The 15,472-nt window shown below is 24.8% G+C and overlaps 1 protein-coding gene across 1 annotated transcript in view; it reads right to left on the bottom strand.

The window, feature by feature from the left end:
• The window catches only part of LOC127289230 (sodium/calcium exchanger 3), a 101,430-nt gene that overhangs the window by 37,869 nt on the left and 48,089 nt on the right, over window positions 1–15,472 (bottom strand). Inside the window, exons 4-5 of the mRNA XM_051317036.1 lie at window positions 5,616–5,807; window positions 3,317–3,481 (exon numbers count right to left, since the gene is read on the bottom strand). Coding sequence (XP_051172993.1) covers window positions 3,317–3,481; window positions 5,616–5,807 — 357 coding nt within the window. The remainder of the gene's footprint in view (window positions 1–3,316; window positions 3,482–5,615; window positions 5,808–15,472) is intronic.

Here is a 15,472-nt window from a genome sequence, read left to right as displayed (position 1 = left end):
CATGTTAGAATAGAAGCAATTGTGAACTTAATATTGGAGAGTTTTTCTCCTCACATGAACATTAAATTTAATGTGCATGTGCTACAGGATTTAATATGTTGGCACATTAACTTTAATGTCCTCACATGGGAAAACTTCCATTTACGCACACTTAGAAAATAATTGCTATTTCAAGTTCTTCCTCCCCCCGTGTTGTTTTCATATGTTAAATCACAAACAAGCAATAATATAACAAAAATATTTTTAATTTTGATAATAAATATTTATTAAATTAGAAAAAACAGTTTGAATATAAATTTTGTAATTTTATTAAACATAAAAAATTTTCTTTTGGAAAAAAATATTTATAATTGAGCACACCTTTTTTTGTGTTAGTGAATTTTATTGGGAATCTTAAATAGTCGTTTAGTTTATAAGTGATCGGTTTCCTTTTTTATTTTCATTCTCTCGTTTTTTTTTTTTGAAAGGGAGAAATCAATGCTTCTTGAAATGGGCGTTAATACTGCCTTTATATTTCCTCTCGACACCTCTTCACTAATTGCTCCTCTTATTTACGAGGAATAATTGCACTTACTAACACAAATGTTCACCGCATATAGGTATATATACATTCATATATAGTACGCATGAGTAATTCCTCTTTCATATTTGCTTGTAATTACCTCGAGGGTGCGTCAGAAACACTCGGCTCACTCCCTCTAGCTTATCACGAAGACTCTGAACCGTGATTATCAAAATCCTGTGTACATTTAATTTTATCATGTACCAAGATATTTCCATAGAAAAAATAAATTTTTTTCTTTAATTATATTAATTTTAAGAATTATTTACTGTTTAATAGCTTTAACTTTATTAGTCATGTAAAATTTGTTATTTCGCTGTTAAAATCAGTTTTAAAATGAAAATAAAAAAAAAAAAAGAAATTGATTAATCAATTTCGCGGTTCGTCTCGTTATTGCAAAGAGAAAATATAAATATTTGACGTGGAAATTCTGCAATTAAGCCGTCCAGTGCACTTGGCAGTATATTAAGTGAGGGAGAGAGAGAGAGAATTTCGTGATGTTTGTTGTATGGTGCCAATTATTATTCTCTCTTCATTTTAACAGAACTAGTTTTAGTTCCAATAACGAACTTTTGCTTTGTTTCAACTGTGATACATTATCTCTGTTGTTATAAATAATCCTCCGGTTTTTCTCTTTTCATATATATATGCGGTAACCGACTCGAAAAAGCTTTTTCGTTAGTAAATTTTACGCTCTGAGAATAAACATCACTTTCAAGAGGGGGTGGTACATAAAAGTGAAAGAAAAGCGTTTTTTTTTTATCCATTTGTCTAGTAAAAAAAAATCCTATTGCCGTAGTCATTGCACATATCCAACTACATAGAAGGAAACGAATTTTCTTGGAAATTTTTTTTCTAAAATTGTTTTAAAAAATTTTAATTCTTTATAAATTGTGTCAAAAATATTTTATTTCATAAAATTAGCCTAAAAAGATTGAAAAAAAATGATGGAAATTTTTTTAGAATTTTTTTTTTTAAATGAAAGTTAATATTTGTTGAGAAAGTGATTTAGAGATGATTGACTATATATATATATAGTGAGGGAAAGAATTCCTTTAATATATATGTATATCGAAAATTTCAAAGTCAATAAAATATAAATACATCCATAAAAAATGAGAAAAAGTTAGACAAAGTTATGCCACGTTCAAGGAAACTTTGGGCATTGATGTCCTTGTTCCCGTTTGCACAACGTCAGTTTCTGATCCCATCGATCATCATTCTCGAAAGACGCTCGAAAGAGCCCTATAAAAAAATATATTCCTTCCTAAATCCTTTAGAATAGGGGTAAAAAAAAAACTCATTTCATATTTGTCAAGTAAATTATGTCACGTGCGAAAGTTATAATGATTTTTTAGCACTTGGATACAATTTCCAATTTTTCTAATATTAATATTATTGAATTTTTACGTTTAATTAAAATTGACTTGAGTAAAGGTATTTATTAAAAAAGTAGTTCATTTTTTTGCCACCGAGTAGCGCTGCAGTCGACTTTTCTCACAAGTGATGAATAAAAAGTCTCAAAAAAAAAATTTTATTTCCTTATTTAAAATATATTCAATACTATATAGGGTAAATGCACCAGTGGTGGATCAGGCACCAATGGTGGATCAACAGCGTTAAAAAGGTTAAAATAAGCTATTTCTAATTGAACTAAATGTTTCAATCGTTTAGGGGAGGTGTATAGATAAGTTTTATGAAATAAAATCATTTGAAAATATTTAGGAAAACAAAGCAATACAACAATTGTTGATTTTATGCTTTTTTACATGAAATCTTAAAAAATAATTGTTTAGTCTAAATTTTTTTAATTTTTAGAGTAGAAAGTAATCAATTCTTTCCATATAGAATACTTTTGGAAAAAAATTTACATCATTAAGTTATTTTTGTGTAGTGTAAAGGGGTAAATGATCCACGACTGGAGCAATGTCATTTTATTGTTGAATGTGGGTGTGAGGGGGTGTAAACGTTACAAGCAGGTCGAAAACTACACGATAGTGTCCTTGAAGACTTGTTAATTCATAGTATTGTAAAGATTACCCTATATTTTTCATCTGAAAAAATCTGTACACCTTTAAAATCAAAATTATAAATTTAGTAGGCTTAATTGATCCACCACTGGTGCAGTTACCCTATATTTTAAGAAATAATATAAAAAAAATTGGAAATTAAAAAAAGTGTTTAGTTTCAAAAAGAAAAGTAAGGGGTAAATATTTTTTTTCGGCCCTCTATCAAAAGTGTCCATTTAAATCAAATGTAAATTTAAAATTTATATAAAGGAGAAAAAAAGTTAAATTGAAAGGGAAAATAAATTGGTCCTTAAATCGATATCTATTGAGAATGTCGAATGCACTTTTTCAGTGAAGCTGATATCTGTCCACCGTAACAAATCACTATGCAAATTGGCCACCTAGAATATTCCCCAAAGAGATTTGAAATTCTACAGTGAGGTAGATGTGATCAGCATACACACTGTGTGCTTCACCTTCATTTTTTTTTATTCATATTACATTTTTCAAAGTAGTGGAAAATTTAGTGGCAAGAAAAAAAAATGTTGCAACGTTTTCGAAAATCCCTGTGTGATGGTGTTAGTAGAAAAAAAAAAAGTTTATCGGACTTTTTTTTTCTCATAGCAGAAAATCTTTCTTTCGAATTCAAGTCGTGTCTCGATGAAACACGAACTAAAGCTTCTTCCCCCCCCCCTCCATTGGAGAGAGAATATCTTTGGAAGAACAAGAATGATAGGGTACTTACCGGTAGGTGGAACAAATGCGAATAGAACTTTCCAGAAGATAGTGAGTGAGTGCATGAGGTAGTCAGCGGTTGATGGTGTCGAAGTACCTTCACCACCTTCGCCATTGTCGTCGCCTCCACTCACTGTCAGTGCTTCCGTAAATTGCTCTCTCCACGAACTCGTGCCTAAAAATAATTATATTAAAAGTTTAGAATGTTCATATTTCGTTAAAAGTTTTCTCATTATGAAAAAAAAATTGACGTTAGTTCACTTTTTCGCCGTTATTTGGCGCTAGTGGTTACTTTTCTCACAAGTAGTGATTTAAATTGTATTTAAAGGGCGAATTTATAGTCAATTTTTAGCTTAGAATTTGATCAGTACTTTGTTTTCCTAATTAAACTTAAATAAAAATTTAAAATTAGTTTCTTCTTTCGAAATTGCGGCACTAGTGTGCAATTTTTTCATAAGTGGTAAATGTTATGACACAGAAAACTTAATTCTACTCGTTAAAAAATTTTTTTTTTTTAACTTTTTACTGAATTAAATTGAAGAAAAAATTAAAAAAGGGCGTTAGTTTACTTTTTCACCGCTATTTGGCGCTAGTGGTAACTTTTCTCACAAGCAGTGATTAAAATTACATTTAAATGGACAATTTAGATTCGATTTCCGATTATGTCACCTAAAGGCACAAATTAAAAAAATTTCTCGCAAGTGATCAATAAAAAAAAAAATTAGTTATCACTATTTTTTCTAAAAATATTTTTACTTTTTTCCTCAATTACTTTAAGTTAACCGGTTACCTTTTTTTCCGTTATTTTATTATTAAGGTTACTCGAGACAAAAAATGGTTATTTTCGATGTTATTTGGAAAAAGTATTTTTCTGGAAAATAAAAGTTGCTATTTTAGTTTCTCCGAGTTGGAACGTAACAGTTTACGATATTGTATATGATATTACAAGTGATATTTGTGATATTGCATTGCAACAGAGATATTTTTTGAAAAATATATCTCTTCGTTTATTGCTTCACTATCGAGAATTATAAAGTTACTTTTTTTTTTATTTTCTGTTTTAAATATATTCACGAATAAGGAAAATGATATTCCAACAGTATAGACGATATTTTTCATCAGAATTACCTTTTTTTCACCTTTATTGCCATTTTTTTTTCTTGTCTAGAAGATTATCGATCTCATACTCTTTTTTTGTAATTTATCCCCTTCATTCTAGATTAAGAAAGATGCGAGATTCGTTTTATTTTCTACGTAAAATTCTCTTAAATATTGTCTATGATACGATATTTAACAAAATTGACACATTTAATAAAGAAAAATTACATTATTAAATAGTTATTAATTTTTATATATTTACTAATTTTTTAAATATTTATTTAATAATTAATAATTAATTAATTATTAGTTATATATTAATTTCATCGATAATAAATAATAATTTTAGAACAAATTTTTTTTTCTTTAACCTGAAAGTAGCTTAATTTAGGTCTAAAGTAAATGCCACAACAATTTTTTTCCCGAATTTGATAGAAAAAAAAAATTTTTTTTTCGTATAGAATTTGACATTACCGACTAAAATAAAAAATTCTTTTATTTTTAAAAATTTTGAAAGAAGTGAGAAGAATAATTTTTTGCCTTGAAATTTTCTTTATACTCTGTAAATCAATCGAGAGTCACACAAGAATTTATCCCCTAAGGGAATAAAGTTTTTTTTTTTTTTTTTTTTTTTATTTTTTTTTGTGGTTGAATATCAAATGGAGAAGGTGGCCCTTTTCTCACATCAGAAAACAAAACAAAAGAGGCTCATGAAATGCAAAAGGCTTGACTAACAATAGTCTTCCATGTGTAACAGACTCCATGGAATGCTCTTCTCTTTCTTTCTCTCTAAAATCCACCCAGTAAATGTCTTGAGCATTTCAAGCAGCCTCAATTCTCTAGTGCCCTAATCCTAGCGTTAAATTTGAACAAAGCTTTTTGCAGTAAAAATAACCCGAAAATCTGGAGCGGAATATCAATTGGGGCTACATTAGAAATTAGTTTAGAAAATGGAAATTTTTAAATACAAAATTTTTCATTTTTTCCTTTTTAATTAAGAAAAAGTATAATTTTAAAATATTCTATATAAATTTTTTTTTTTTGGTTGATTTAGTTTTTTATTATTTTAAAATATTTATTATTATTTATAATTATAATAATAATGAAAATAATAAAAGACTAATTTAAAAAATTATAATAATTTTAAATACATTTTATTATTATTATTATGGTTTTCTTTTTTTATTAAAAAAAAAATATTTTGTTCATACCTAATATAATTGACGCATTTGCTCTTTGGACGAGTTTGTCGACTGTATTTTTAAATTCTTTGGATTCCTTGATTCGAATTTGCGCACGATATATATCACCCAATTGCGGTCTCCCTCTTAACGCCATCTTTTCTTCTTCCGTCCTCTCTTCCGGTGATTTCATTTCCGCTGCTGCAGCCAATCCTGCTTCAGCTGCAAACAAAAATTCACATTTTTTTTAAAATTAAAGTATCTCTAGATATAACAGTGATAATTTTATAGTTAGTAGAAAATAATCACGAGTTATTTTATAAGAAATTAAAAAAATATTTATTTATAAAATAAATATTATTAACTACCATAGAACAAGTAGGGCAAGAAAAAAATAAAAAATAAATCCATTTTATGTCGCTAGGTGGCGCTACTGTAAATATTTCTCACAAGCGGTGAAAAAAACCCTTCACTCTTTATTGCAATTAATAGTATATTAAAATGTATCGTTTACTTTTAAATAAATAATTAAATAAAGATTGAGATAAAATAAAAAAAAAGTTTAGTTGTATTTTCTGTCGGCGAGTGGCGCTACTGTAAATATTTCTCACAAGCGGTGAATAAAATATGGAACTAAATTTATTTATTTTTTAAATAAATAAATTCCATTCACCGCTTGTGAGAAACGCCAACACCAGCGCCTCGCGGTGGCAAAAAGTAGAACTAATTTTTTTTTAATTGAAAATTTTTATAACAAAAACAATTATATTTAAAAATTAGTAACAATAAATAATTAATAACAAAATATATTCAATTTCAATGTCGAAAAAAATTGAAATATTAGAAGAAAAAAATTTTTTTTTTAAAATATATATACTTTTTATATAAAACAAATTTTTATACGTGATCAGATCTACTTTAAGGTGTCAATAACTGGTGCTTGATACGTTTTATCTCTCTTTCTCTATTCTTATGATTCATAATTTATATGACCTGACAAACGTTTTCAACGAGCCATACTCTCCCGGGGCGATGTGTATGCAGTGACTATCGATTTTTTTCGTGAATTATACTCGCGGAAAGGTCGTTACGTGCAGGCGCGCCGTCTGACTGTACACTGACTTACATCACTTAAGGATGTCGAGATCCGTAACCATTTACTTTACATATATACATACGATGATAACACGATGGAAATTAACTTTATATTAATTTTTGATAAAACAAAAATATAGGGTAACTTTACATTTTTTTTTGCTATACACACTATTTTATATATATTTACACATTAATAATTTAATACTAAGTGAGTTTACATTATTGCGCATACCTTTTCACTGCTAGGTGCAAAAATGTCACGTTTACCGCATACTCGGTCTGTCAGACCAGGATTTTTTATTATAGAAATAATTTTGTTTATTAATTTTTTTATTATTACTATTATTATTTAATTTTTAAATTACTAGGTGTAATAAGTCACGTTTACCATACACTCGGTCTGTCAGACCGGAAAATAAAATAACTCTAAGATGTTTATTTTGGTAGTTTATGGATAACCCCTATTTTTTTATAAATGTTTGTGTTTAGAAATAATGATAGCGGTCTCCTAAACCGCTAATAGTAGTTTAAGGATTAAATTTGTAAATAACTTAAAAAAAACTAATTTTCACTTTAATTATTTTAAAAAATGTTTTTAAAAAGTTTTTTCAATTAAATTTGTATTTGTTAATTGTTTAAAATTTTTTTTTCATAATTTTTTTTCTATTTAATTTGCAATAAAATAAAATGAAAGTGAAAATTGTGTTGACAATAAAATTATCGAACGCGAGAATAATAAAAGATGGATTTTTTTTTATCTGCTTTTTTTATATATGCATATTATGTAAAATAGAGTGATCTAGCAAGTTAGAGTATGATCAATATCTATCAGGATGACATGAGAGTTTCATGAAAATGAATACTTATCATGTTAACGGCAACATGAAAGTGCAATATAGACTATATATATGTATTAGTGTGCCTATATATATTTATAGTTTGCCGCCTTTAACAATTCCTTTAAATCATACAAGACTTGACAAGTAATTTGTTAAATTGTCCTCTATATATATATATATATATATATATATTTTTTTTTTTTTAATTTTGCCAGAGACACACACATTAAATTTTATATACGTATATACAAATGCATTTTCGCTTGTAAATAAGTAGTACACACTTCATTTGCCCATTTATTCCATACAATTTATCTTTTTACTATTTTACGACTGACATATTCTAATAATTCATTTAACATTCTGGTCTCTTATCGATTTTACTCTAATTGTTCACTGGCTCAATTATATTTATTTGTTAATTAATTAATTAATTATTTTTTTTATATCTTTTATGTTTTTATTGTTATTTTGTTTTTATTTAGAAAAAAATTAATTGGAAAAAATTTACTTTTCACGGGAATCGAACCTCTGATAGTAAAATCGTTTCACGATACTGTGCCAATTAGTACACTCGACCAATATTTAGTAGTTATTTAAATTTCTTTTTTTATTTTATTGTTATATTTATTGTTGACAATGTTTTCGTTATTATTATTATTATTATTATTATTTTCTACAACAATAATAATTATTATTATTTAAGTAAATATTTGCTCAGCTCGCAATATATATATAAATAAAAAAACAATTTACTCTTATATATAAGGAAATTAAAGAAATTCTTTTCTCGTGTTAAAAAAAATTTTTTTATTTGAAACTTTTCTACAAACACACATTTAAAGTGTTTTTTTTTATACCAACATAGAAAAAGTTTCGCGACATTATAAAATGCGTTCACAAGGGGGAAAACTCTCGTTCTATAACAAGTCATTGAAACATGCAAAACAAGTATTATGCTTTAGCTAGAAAGAGTTTGGCGAAGGAACAAATTACTATTTAAAGAATAAGTTCTTTTAACAATTTTAAAGATTTTTATATTTGCACGATAAATTATAATTATTTATATATATAATATGGAATAGTTGACGTGGAAAAATTTCTAGCAAATATATATATATAATGACATATTAAAATAAAGTTGTTTGGGAAAGTTTTTATAGTGATTATAAGGTAAATAAATTATTATTATAACTAATGTTCCTATTGTTAACTGGATTTCGTAAATAAGAAAACTGTTGAACTAATTAATATAAAGAAATTTATAAAATAATAATAAAGAAAAAAAGGAAAGTAATAATATTAATATATTAATAACTTCGTTCTACTCGTTAAGAAACTTTTTTTCTAATGTTTTACTGAATTAAAAGAAGAAAAAAATTGATTATATTTCACTTTTTCACCGCTATTAAGCGCTAGTTGTTACTTTACTCACAAGTGGTGAATATTATGACGTCGGAAACTAATTCTACTTGTTTAGTAACATTTTTTTTTTCTATTTGTTACTGAATTAAATAAACAGAAAATAAAAACAATTCCCTAGTTCACTTTTTTACCGCTATTTGACGCTAGAGGTTATCTTTCTCGCAAGTTGTGATTGAAAATTATATTCAAAGGGCTACATAGTCAATAAGGAAAATTTCATTAACAATAATAATGGTAATAATCATAATAATAACAATAAAAAATTATTATTATTATTATTATTATTATTATTATTTTATTAGTACCTTATTAATAATATGTTAATATTTAATAAAAAAAATTATTTTCTGGATATTGAGGAACAAAGTAAATTGTAAAATATATTGGTTTCTTGTTTGTAAATCAAATCGTAATATATATATATGTATGGGAAGTAGCATGTCCAATTTAGGAAATTGTGTTTTGGTAATAATGCTTTGTGTTTGAGTTTCGTGGCATTATGCATAGAAATTGATAGTTTCTCTAAACACTATATGGTATTTATGGCATGTTTCCAATGATCTTTTTCCTAGACTAATACAAACTCTATTTTTACTAATTTGTTAAAATACCTCTTGTTATACAATTTAGACTCACAATTACAAACAATAAAATTTCCGTTTATTTATTTTCCACAATTATTATTTTTTTTTTGTTAAAAATGTAATTTACAAATTTTCAATTTACAAAATATAATAACGTATAACGTAATTTTTTTTTTCTTCTACTTAATAGAAAAAAAACTTCTTTAACTGTTGTAAAATTATTTTTAAATAAAAAATTATTTTGTGTTACATATTTCTTTCTTGAGACAAAGAGAAAAAAAACACAAGAGATATATACAGGAAAAAAAGAATGTTGATTAAAAAAAAAACCGTGAGAAGACAAAAATTAATTCAAGTTTCTTTTGTATTTTGAGCTCTTCATTTTTCTAAGATTGCCTCGTGTGTTATGTTCGTATACATATATCGAATTTTTCTGCGTCTAATATTTTCCATATATATAGGTAGCTAAAATATGCTCGGCACGTATTTTTTTGAAATCTATGTCGACGATGAAATTTCCATGTCGATCACTGAAGAATATTTTTTTTCTTTATTTTGCAAATTTTCTATTATAAATTTTGTGTTATGAAAAAAAACTCATTTTTTTAAGGTGAAAAAATTTTTTTTAAAAATTAATTAATACAATTATAATTCTTCTAATATTATTAATTCAATGTTTTATTTGTGATTATTCGAAAATATTTTTGTTAATAGTAAAACTAGAAAAAATAAGGCAATAAGCTAAATATTGTAAAAAAAAATGCCTTTTTATTGACATTTTATTCACCGCTTGTGAGAAATGTTAACGCGCAGCGCCTCTCGGTGGTAAAAAATGCAACTAAATAATTTTTTTTTTAAATTAAAAATTATTTTTACTATTATTATAATTATTAATTACAATTATTAATAATTATTTATTATTATTATTATTATTGTTATTAGCATTTTCAAATATCGTTATAAACTATTTTTTGTTTCGAATATAATTCTATATTTAAAAAAAAAATCTCCTTTGAGTAAACAGTATATACACACATTTTCTTGAAAAGAAAAAACGAAATGCCAATTTTATGTTTACTATTGTTATGTATTGTTTACACAATTGAAAGATCTGAAATGGAAAACAATCTCGTAAATCGAATAAAAGAGATATTTGGTGTTCTGTTCTGGTTTTTTTTTTTTTTTTTTTTTTTTTTTTTTTTTTTTTTTTTTTTTTTTTTTTTTTTTTTTTTTTTTTTTTGTGAAAAAAAGAGAAAATTTGGAAAATTCCGATTTACATAGCGTAAAATTTTTTCATTGGGAAAATATTGCCTCTTTTATTTTTATAACTTTTGCTCTCTGACTGCAATGTTGCCAACTTTTTTTTTTTGCCTTTTATTTTATTTTTTTTTTATTTTCATTATTTAAGATATTTTCTTTTTACGAGAAAAGTGAAAATTCATTTTCACTTTATTTACTAGTGTCTCTCTTGAGTTTTTTCGCCTCTTCAATTCATTTTTTTTAGTCTTTACTTTTTTCTTTTACATTTTTTGGTATTTTTTTTATTTTTTTTTTTTTATTCTTATAACTGGTGTTAATAAAATGAGTTTTTTTTTTTAAGTAAACAGATTGTAAAATATTTAAAAAATATATTTTAATTAAAAATAATAATAATTGAAAAAAGTAATCTTTTTTTTTATTTTTAAAAGTGACTTTTTTTATAATAGATAAAAATAATATTTTTAGTTCAAAAAGAATTGAAAATAGAGTTTTGAGAATATCTTTTTTTATATATATAAATTTTTTGTGGTAGAAAATGTACATTTTTGATTCTCCTGAGAATATATGAAATAATAACGGATCAACTTGTTGAAAAAAAATATATAAGAGACGAAATTATATTCTCTTTACTTGATCTTTTAGCTCTCGAATCATTTCAAAAACCAAGGAAAAATATTTATTTCTGTCTACAAAAAAAAAAAATTGAAATCCCTCTTTTTATAAATTTTATTCATATATTGACTTTCTCTGATATAAGAGAGTGAAATAAATGCAAATGTAAAAACCAATTTCCGCGATTGCAATATATATACCTTATATGATATATCGAGAAAATATTATATGTTAAAAAAAAAAGAAAAAAAAAGAAAAAGAAAAACATTTGAAGGTTACAAAATGAATTGCTTTTAAAATTCTCTGAGATAAGCAATGCTTTCGGGAAATGAGAGTTATTTTTCACCATTGCTTTTATCTTTTACCTGTGAGGAAGATTTTTATCGTATTTCTCTTCACAAGTTTCACATTTTTCTATTTACTCTCGCTATACTTTTAATCAAAAAAATAGAAAAAAAAAAAAATAGAATAGAAGCCACAGTGTTTTTTTTTTCTTTTCTTTGATATACTTCGTTTTACCGTAAGTTTTCATCAAGAGAGATGCAATTTGCCCTTATGATGAACGCAATATTTTTATTTTTGTTTTCCTCCAAAAAAAAAACTTTCCATTTTTTTACATTTCCAATTCGGTAAATGTTAATATTTTTTTATAAAACAAAAAAAAAATTAGAAAAAAACGAAATTATTAAATTTTTTTGTCCGAAATGCAATTTCAGTATTTGACAATTTTCATTCAAATTAAAAAAAAAATGATAACAAAATTACTAATTACATTTTTAATTTTTTTTTTCATAAAAAAATATCTTTTTTTTTAATCGAGTTTATGATCAATTATCACACTGATGACAGTATAGAGGTATAAAATAAAGTTGATCCTTTTTTAATGTCAAATATTTGAAAATGAACACACACATACACACACACTGACTGGCAAGTGATGCAATATTGCTTTTCGAATCGCGAAACACCATCTGGAATTTCAATTAAATTCATTTAATTAAAAAAAAAGAAAAAAAAACGATTTTTCATCTGCGAAAACCTATTTCGTTAATAAAATTATTGTTATTTAATCATTCGCGCTTTGTTTTAAAAAAAAAAATTTTCGAATCAGAAAAAAAGCGGAAGTTTAATAAATATGATATTTTTTTGCCGCTTAAAACAAGTGAAAGTTGTTTTCATTATAAATTAACATTTATCACTGTAGAATTTATTTTTGTTATAGTAAAATGAAGAATTAATTAATTTTTTTATAATAATAAAAATTAGAACAATAAAAAATAATAATTATTAAATTTAATAAAATTAAAAAAAATTAGTTACATTTTCTACCACCGAGAGGCGCTGCCTGTTATCATTTCTCGCAAGCGATGAATAACGTGTCCTTATAAAATCGTTTTTTCAATTTGTTTTTAATTGTTTTATTTTATTTATTATTTATGTATTAATAATAACAATAATAATAATTAATAGTTATAAATAATAATGATAATAATAATAGTAATAATAGTAATAATAATAATAAAAATAATAATAAAAATTATAGTATACAAATATAAATAATTTATCACTGGAAATTTTTTAAAAAATTTTTAAAAAAATATTTTTATAAATTAAAATATTTTTATAAAATAAAATATTTTTTTTCGTTGATTAATTTTAGTGATAAATTGTTTCTTTTTTTATTTATTTTTTGGCATTTAATTTAAAGTTTGAATATAATGGAAAGTCACTTCTTTTTTCCCCCAGTGTAAATAATTTCACTCGATTCTAATTCTCCTCAACCCTATCTTTGCCATGAAATGGCTTCTGTTGTGTATTAAGAGATCCTATTTTGTAGTTAACGATCGGTATAGGTCGTCAACACTGCCTGAGGCATTATTGTGTGTACGTGTATATATATATATATATGTGTGTGTGTGCGTCACTGTAAAATCTTAAAAGTTAATTTTATTAACAAAAAAAAAAAATTCCTACACCTTGTTTATAAATTAACAAATTATTTTAAAAAAATATATTTTTAAATTTTAATTACTGTCATTCTCATCGAGAAGAAAATAATTTTATAAAAAAAAAAACTTTCTCATAGATAAAATACACTTTTTTTTATTTTAAGTAGAAATTTGACATTTTTTTTTCAATCTTTTCTTCTGTTTAAAAAGTTTTTTTTTAATTAAAAAAAAATGTTCTAGACATTATATTTTATTTTTACATTGTTATGGTAATTAAGACGGAAAAATAATTAATTTTTGGAACATTGAAAGATGAAGACGTTCCCTTTTTCCGGGTTGTATGTATAAATAATGAATTTAAGGTCATGTGACAGGTGTGTAAAGAGACATTTGGTACAGTGGCTGCTATGTTGGATCAATAATTAATCTCCGTCGAAGTCAATTTATCTACATCAGCGATTCTCTGATTGCTACCAATCACCCTTATTTTTTCGAACCAAGTCCCCTATATATGTACATACTTTCTTTCGTGTCTAGCGATTATGAAAAAAAAAAAAAAAATCAATTACGCCCCTAATCCATTAACAAGAAAAGAAAAAAAAATCCAAAGTTCAGAATTGTCAATTAATTTTATCCTTCAATTTCAAATCTTCGTACAAATTTAACGATAGAATTTATTTCTTTTATTTATTTATTGTAATGCTTAACATAACCTCAAACCTAATATTTAACATAACCTCAAACATAATATTTAACATAGGTAATGTTCAACAAAAATGTTTAACATAACCTCAAAGATAACTTTAAATTAACATAACATTCAAAAGGTTTAAAATAACTTAAAATATAATAATGTTTAAAAGTAAAAAATTTTCATAAAATTAATTTATATTTGTCTCTGAAAAAAAATTCAATATAAAATCAAATCATTACTTATTTGTAATTTCTATATATTGAAATGTGCATCCATTAATAAAAAAAAAGAGAAATCATTAGTCATCTTTGCATTTATTAGTTGCTGCGCTCAAATATATATATATATATAGTCAGTCCAAGAAAAATAAATGGTTCACAGAATACAACACATGAAACAATTTTTTTCTCGCCAACCACAAAAAAAATGGGGTGGAAAAATTTCATTATGAGCAAAAATATAAAAATTGCTTTGTAACGAAAAGAGATTTTAATCAACGTCAATTGTTGAAGTTTTTTTTTGTCATTTTTAATCATTGAGTTCAAAATTAAATTTTCAAGCAATTTTCTTTTCTTTTTCTTTTCATAATTTACACGTCAAAACTTAAAATAGAGTACATGAGATATGTGTACATATAATATAATATATATATAGTAAATTAAATTGTCGCTACAACTTAATACGTTTAACTAAAATCCTATATGTGATCCTTTGTCCTTTATAGACAATTGGATCAGAACTTTATAATATATATGTGTAATATATATATATAGATATTTCAAAGTGGAAATCCATTACTAATCCATTTACAAAATATATTGCCAGTCAGCATTGAAAATGAATTCATAACTTTGTCAAATCATTTTACTAATAAAAAAAATGTAAAAATAATAAATAAAAATTTTTAATAATTGTTAAAAAATAAATTTCGATTATTTAACAAGAAATGAATTATTTTCATAATGTTAAATATTATATTTTGAGGTTATGTTCGTTATAAAGTTTGAGGTTATGTTAGTTATAAAGTTTGAGGTTATGTTAAATATTATCTTTATAAAATTATGTTAGAAAACGTATTATATTATGTTTAATTTATGGTTAAAGTTTTTTTTTGAGGTTATGTTATTTAATTCTCTAAATTCAAAATCCCTAAGTACTTCAGGATTCCTCTAATATTGAGAATATTTTCTTTTAATTCTAGTAACGGATTTTTGCAATAGAATTGTTTAGTTGTTTGTGCGATGGATAGATTTTGTATACAAGTTTATATATATCTATATCACTATAGGCGGCTTAAATGAAAAGCCTTAGGCGTGGGAGTGTATAATGTTAACGACGCCACAGGCAATGTTTGAGACTTGTCCTTCAACGTTAACTCTCTTCTCAGCCTTAACCTAATTACCCTGCAGAGGGATAAATTGCTTCA

The sequence above is a fragment of the Leptopilina boulardi genome, unplaced genomic scaffold (assembly GCF_019393585.1).
Source record: "Leptopilina boulardi isolate dan_hultmark-lab unplaced genomic scaffold, ZJU_Lbou_2.1 LbouV2_40, whole genome shotgun sequence".
NCBI classification, from domain to species: domain Eukaryota; kingdom Metazoa; phylum Arthropoda; class Insecta; order Hymenoptera; family Figitidae; genus Leptopilina; species Leptopilina boulardi.
The sequence above is the reverse complement of the archived record's forward strand: the minus strand, read 5'-3'. Positions and strand labels throughout refer to the sequence as shown.